Genomic DNA, 7,008 nt, shown 5'->3' with positions numbered 1-7,008 from the left:
TTATGCCGGAGACTTGGAGGATCGAAAGAGCACGTCAGGTTATGTGTTTATGCTTAGTGGAGGTGTTGTGTCATGGTCGTCGAAGAAGCAGCCCATAGTTACTCTTTCGACCACCGAGGCAGAATATGTAGCTGCTGCAGCTTGTGCTTGTCAAGCAATCTGGGCAGGAAGGATCTTGGAGAAGATGAATTATGTTCAAGATGGAGGTATCGTTGTGATGTGTGACAACAGTTCTACCATTAAGCTTTCAAAGAATCCAGTGCTTCATGGGCGTAGCAAACACATTGACGTAAGATTTCATTTTCTTCGTAACTTAACTCAAGATGGTGCTGTAGAACTTGTGCAGTGTGGTTCACATGAACAGCTGGCAGATTTGCTAACTAAACCGTTGAAGTTGGCAGTTTTTCAAAGACTACGAGCTCATATGGGAGTTTGTGACGTAATGGACGTAAACTAATTGTTCAAAACACATTAGTTTAAGGGAGGGAATGATAGAATTGTTGCAGGTTTTTAGGTTTCTTGTTACGTAGGTTTCCTTGTTAGAATAAAACCCTAATGTATAGGGTTGTTGATTCAACTAGATTTGACCATTTCCCTGTTGAGTTACCACGTAGAATTAGTCATGCTCTGCGTGGGCTGAATTTTCTCATTCTGTTAAGATTGTAAAGGCTATAAAGCCGTGTTCTTTGTTTTGAATAAAGAAAGTCATTCCCATATTGTTATCATTAGTTCTCAGTTCATTCCTCAAGTTTGAATTGATTAAGAAAACCTAACACTTCCTCCCTCTTTGGGATTGGTCGCGGGAGCTCTTATGGTTCTCAAGGTAATAGTTTTATTGGTCATGGGTCCTCATTTGCTGGTCGTGGTCTTCCTAGTTCTTGTGGCACTAATAACAGTTTTGGTCAATGTGGATCCTCTTCTATTCTTGGTCCAGCACCTATAGCTCCAACTTCCAACAGAGGTCAATCCATTTGTCATTCTGGAGATTGCATCCATTGCCAAATTTGTGGACGTCTTGGACACTCTACTCTTAATTGTTACAATCGCATGAATATGGCATTTGAAGGGCATGTACCCTCATCTCGTCTCACTGCAATGGCTACTTATACTACCCCTTCTTCGGCTAATAGTGTGACTTGGCTTTCTGATAATGGTGTCAATGCTCATGTGACTCCCAATATAGGTAACATTGCTTCTCCTAAGGCATATCACGGTATTGAAAATCTTGGTGGTATTGGTAATGATTCTAGTCTTTCCATTAAACACATTGGTTCTTCTCTCCTTCACACAAATTCATCCACCTTTCCCTTGCATGATATTCTTCATTGTCCATAAGCTTTTGCCAACTTACTTTCCATCAACAAGTTTATCGATCATTGATAATAATTGTTATTTTATCTTATATCTTGATTCTTTTTGTGTAAATGATCTCACAACCAAGAGGACATTTTTCTAAGGGAAGAGTGAAAAATGGGCTCTATCCATTGCGAATTCATCAAATGAGGTTGAGTCCATCTAGTGGATTTGCTTTTGTTGGTACAGGAGTTTTCGCTCAAGTTTGGCATTCGCATCTTGGTCATGCATTGTTGTCTATTTTGAATAAAGTCTTGGCTAGTAAAGCTTCCCTGTATTAGGTTCAAACAAAATGTCTTTTGTCATGCATGTCCATTAGGGAAAAGTACAAAACTTTCATTTGCTTTGTCTGAGTCTGTTTCCCATTTTCCTTTGGAATAAATCCATTTTGCTGTTTGGTCGTCTACAAGTTTATTCAATCAAGGCTTCAATTATTATTTATTAATGAATTGTTGATGATTATTCTAGATATTCTTGGTTATTTTCTATGAAAAATAAGCATGAAGTGTGTAATCTATTTATCACCTTTCGTACCCATGTTGAAAAATTATTCAATCATCCAATTAAATTGCTTCAAACTGATGAAGGTGGTGAATATATGAGTAATGCTTTCCGTACTTACTTATCTACTCGTGGAATATATCAAAGATTTTATTATCCTAAAAATCCTGAACCAAATGGATTGAAAGGATATAGCTATTTTCAAATGTAGGACTGATTCCTTCTTCGAATGTAGGACTGATTGGCTATTTTCGTCGAATGTAGGACTGATTCCTTCTTCGAATGCCTTCTAAGAGAAGCTAAAGCTCCTTATATAGGGAGCGGAACTCAAATTGTAATTCAAAACTACAAAATGTACAGAACGACTCCGTGATTTCCTGCTTTCCTGAGTGCTCCTGCTGGTAGAGGTCGGACGTGGGAAAAGCAGATTTTTTTAGGTGAAATGTTTTTCACCTGCTTTTTGAAAAGCAAAAGCGCCTTTTGGGAAAATTCCAAAAGTACTTTCGGTGTTTTTCTACACCTGCTGTTTCACATGTTCTCGTCAGTTTTTGAATTATGACCGAGGACAAACGAGTCGTTATCTGCCTGGGCCATACGAGCAGTTGTAGCATTATCTTCGATATCTGTATCAACATACATCTTGTAGTGGTTGTCTCTTTCAAGTCTTTCCACCCACTGTAAGCATGCCAGTGTCGAATCTATCTCTTTTCTGGTAAGAGATAGGAACAGGTCACTGCTGACTACGTCAGGATGATCGTAAGCAGTGATAATAGTTTTTTCTTCTACTGCCAGGAAAGTATTGTTACTATCTTCAGAGATGATCTTTTTTATGTATTCAAGGGTCATGACCTTCATCCATGGGATGCTTGAGTTTGGCTGGCCATTATACCCAACACAGGCAGGTTGCAGATATTTCCTTTGAATAATTCTCACATAATGATATGGAGAAATATACTCAACCTCACCGTTTGCCTTCTAGATCCATTCTGGAGGAGTGGATCTAAACTTCAGTCGAAGCATGCAGTCATTTTTCCTGATGTTTTTGACTGTGTTGACAATGATAGGTGGCAAACCTTTCAGATCATCATTTGTTTTAGTCCACAGATTATGGACAAAACCATTTTCAACAAGCCAGAGCTTGTGTTCTTGAGGATGTTCACTCTGAACATTGACTAAGTATCTTCCAACATAAGGTCCTGAAACAATAAAGAGAGTTGGAGGAACTAGGTCTTCTGGATTATGCCTTCCTCTCAGACTATGGAATTCGTGCCAGTCTGATTCATTGAGTGCTATGATAGGGACCCTAGCACTTTCTGGCTGATTGTACCTTTGATCCATAAGCAACCACAACCTGCAAAGAACTACTATAATCAACCGTGATATTACCTTCTTGCAACAAACTTGGGTGGATAAATGAATGAGTAGCCCCCCTATCAATGAGAACATGGACTTCCTTTTTGTTAAAAATCCCCTTGAGTTGCATAGTCATTGGGTTATCAACACAGTTGATCACATGTAAGGTGGCTGTCTCCTCATTCATACCGTCTCCACGTATTTCATTAGAATCACTTTCAGCAGGGTCCGGATGGGAATCAACTATTTCTTCCTCAGGGATGCCTTCAATCAACAATGTTCGTCCTTGACCACGTGTTCGTTTACATACATGGCCTCCTTTATACGATTCATCACAGAAAAAACAAAGTCCCCTAGCTCTTCTTTCATGGTAATCATTTTGAGTCCATTTTTTGTCTGAGCTACTACTAGCTTGCAAATTAGATTGCACAGGTTGAGAAGGAGGAGGCCTCAATGTTGATGTATGGGAAGTCCTTGATGTAGAATGAGGTAAAACTGGAATTCAATGTGCAACAGTAGGGTTTGAGAATTGAGATCTTTGTGAAAAGGACCTCGTACTTCTATGACCAGCATGTCTTTCTTCAAATATCATGGCCAACGCATAAGCCTGGTACAAAGAAGTTGGTCTCATGGCTCTCACATCAACCTGAATGTCTTCCTTGAGTCCTCCCAAGAAACAGGCGAGCAAAATGTCATCTGAAAAACCTGGATCTCTTCTTCCATACTTGTTAAACTGCAATTTAAACTCACTCACTGACCCAGTTTGATTCAGTCTAATTAAGGCAGATTGATAATCAGCTTGGTTATGGGAACCAAATTCCCGCATTAAGAGATCAGCAAAGCCACGCCAATTTCCAGGATATTGGTGTCTAAACAGGTGCCAAACATCAGCTGCCTCATCATTAAGATGCATAGCTTTAATGGAAACTTTTTTGTCCTCCGGAATTTGGTACAACTCAAAATATTGCTCCGCCTTATTAAGCCATTGTAATGGATCACCATCACCAAATGTTTGAAACTCCAACCTCATTTGTCTCATAGTTGGAAGATTAGGATCCATCTCAGACTGACCTTGAAATTGAGGTCCTTGCGGCAAGGGACCCCCGTGAAATTGATTTTGACAGTAAGGGTACTGTGGTTGCCGTGCTTGGTAGAGCTGTGGTTGCTGGAAGCGAGTATAAGAAGATGGAATTGTGGAGTATGTTGGTGGTGCATAAGATGGAATGGACTGAGTAGACATCTGTGATGTAAGGTAATGATTCACAGCAAACGGTAACGTAGGCCTAACATTCTGCTCCTGATAGTTGGGTGTGCTCGAGGATAGTTGCCATGGAGGTACAGCTGAAGAGTGACTAGACTGGCCTTGCTGTAAGGGACCCCCAAATACAGAGTTTCCATGGACATAATGCATAGATGATGTAGGAAAGCCATGAACAAATTGTGGATTATAAGCTGGCACATTAGTATAATGATTAGGAACCACAGTATGTTGATAATAATGAGATTGATATGGAAATCCACCGTAATCATACCCTTCAACTCTATCTCTAGATTGAAATGCATCATTCAACAATCTTTCCCTACATGACATATCACTAACAACAACGGGACTGCCACCAGTAGCAACCACTTTACCATTTTGTATACGAGTACTACTAGCTCCAGATCTAACATGAGTAGTAGCAGGAAGACTAGAAATGGGCATAGCAGGAGCTGCAGAAGGAACGAGTATACCTGAAGAGACTTCCGCTGGAGTGATGCTTAAGACTCCCAACCCTTGAGGATAAATTGGTTCTGAGAATGAAACCCTCGAATTTGCAGGATCAGAGGCCGGGAGAGAGCTGGGAGGCAGCAAGTTCGGAGAGACTGGAATAGAGTCAGAGCGGGTTCTGAGAGCTCGAAGCTCTTCTAGTAGCTGAGAGCGGAATTCTGCATTCTGAGCATGAATCTCAGCATTTTCAGAGCGGATCAAAGCTTGAGCGGCCCGAATTTCATCAACCGAGTCGTGCACCGCCTGAAGTTGAGCCTCAACCACCGCCTGTTGTGCCAAATAATCCATCTCAGCAGCCGAAAGTTCCTTCGACGACTGAGGATTGGTGCCACCCTTACGCGACGGTCCCATGAGCGTGAAGCTCTGATACCAAATAATATGGGTCTGGACCCCAAAGTGATAGGAAAATAAGAAAAAGAGTAATTGCAGAGGAATGAAAAGTAAGTTGTTGTATTCATCGATGATTTCAAGAGAGCCTCAGCCCAGTACATATAGCTAGAAACTAGAAAGAAAAGAAAATGGACAGCTGTCCATTTTCAGATAAGGATCCAGCTACTGCTGACTCACAACAAATTAACCTGAGAACTTACTGCAATATAACAAATGAAAAACAGTAAAAAGGTAAGTTGCATATTGGGTCAGAGCCCCAACAATGACTGACGTAGTTAGTTCTTTATTACTTTTAGTATGTTGTGATTGCCATTGTCTTCCATTTTCTGCTGTAAAAAATCAATCAAATTGGTCATTATATATTTGTGTGGTGGTTGCTATTAAAAGTTTCATGATTTTTTTTTTTTTTTAGAATAAAAAGTTTCATGAATCTAGAGGAAGTATTGTTGCACTCAAGTTTGTTTATGTGCGGTATTGAAGTTTGAAAGAGTATTAAATTCAGAAATTTCATTTGATGTCAAGGCATGCCTTTCAGTTTTAACATTTCATTATATCCCGTTTATGGATTGATGTAGTGAACAACAATCTGGAGCAGTGTAAGCTAGACTTCTACGATGGACTTAGGCAATTGCTCATTTTCTATGAAGAACAAAGGATTGCCAATGCTCAATGCTTGTGAGAATCAATTTCGAAAAGGAAATGCTAGACACTAACTAAAGCTAAAGGGGACGTCAGACTGCCTAATCCAGCTGAACAAGAATTTGACAGAAAAAGAATAAAACAAAAACTAAACAGAGGGCTGAACGTTCAGATTTCCCATGTTTGGACTTCAAACTGCAACTACAGGCAATCAGCTACTTTTGTCTCGTATAATTCATAGCTAAAGATAACCTATAATAGGCAATGAAAGAGCAGCTGCACTAAATAACTGGAGCTGCTTCTGAAATGGTGCCACTCTTGGATTTATGAGACTCCACAACGCTTCTTGCAGCTTTGATGAGAACTTGTCCATTGACACGGTGTTGGAGAAAAACAGTCATGTAGACATCAGCCCCGCCAATCAGTTCAGTCTTCGTTTTCTCTGTCTTCTTCAGGGTAAAGAAAGCCCTTAATTTGCCATAAATTGAGTTTCAGACTTTCTATAGACCACGGGATAGAAGGCTTGAGCACTTGAGTTTCTTATAGCATCCAAAATGAATCAGTCTGGAAATGATTCTATTACCATTATATGATGAAACTTTCAATTGCTTCCCCTCAGCCACTTCTTGTGCAGCTTGCATTAGAGCTTCAGCTTCCCCTATAGAATGGTCAAGACCATACTCCATGTTCACCTACACCAAATTTAATTTCAATGCAAAAATTAAGCTTGTCAATTCATCGAACACCTTACGTGCATCTATCAAACTCCACTATAAGCCTGTCCAACTAGTCAAAAACAAAAGAATCAAACTGCTGATATCGAAGTTCTGCTACAATCTTTGAGTCTGAATTTCCCATAATCTGAAAATTACGTGTTTGAATAAATCGAATCAGGTCAAAGTTAAAATGAAGAAGGGACCCCTGCACATTAAAACAACTTGACGCAGAGACAAGAAATCCCAAACTCTTTCCCAGATTGTTTTTTTCAGGTATAGATGAAA

At 39.9% G+C, this 7,008-nt stretch overlaps 1 protein-coding gene and 1 long non-coding RNA gene across 2 annotated transcripts; one reads left to right on the top strand and one right to left on the bottom strand.

Annotated features, from left to right (window-relative positions):
• The first annotated feature begins 724 nt into the window (after nucleotides 1-724).
• LOC121052169 lies at nucleotides 725-6,065 on the top strand. The gene is made up of 3 exons (XR_005808243.1): nucleotides 725-823; nucleotides 935-1,183; nucleotides 5,944-6,065. It is a non-coding gene; the product is annotated as an uncharacterized LOC121052169 (long non-coding RNA).
• Nucleotides 3,075-5,811, bottom strand: LOC121048845. Its single transcript, XM_040516340.1, has 2 exons — nucleotides 4,942-5,811; nucleotides 3,075-4,659 (listed from the first exon to the last, which is right to left on the bottom strand). Exons 1-2 carry the CDS (start codon nucleotides 5,327-5,329, stop codon nucleotides 3,710-3,712), a joined length of 1,338 nt encoding a protein of 445 aa, XP_040372274.1. The 5' UTR covers nucleotides 5,330-5,811; the 3' UTR covers nucleotides 3,075-3,709.
• Nucleotides 6,066-7,008: the final 943 nt, after the last annotated feature.

Source organism: Rosa chinensis, chromosome 3, assembly GCF_002994745.2.
Source record: "Rosa chinensis cultivar Old Blush chromosome 3, RchiOBHm-V2, whole genome shotgun sequence".
NCBI classification, from domain to species: domain Eukaryota; kingdom Viridiplantae; phylum Streptophyta; class Magnoliopsida; order Rosales; family Rosaceae; genus Rosa; species Rosa chinensis.
Note: the sequence above shows the minus strand (reverse complement) of the source record. Positions and strands in the feature narration are given on the sequence as shown.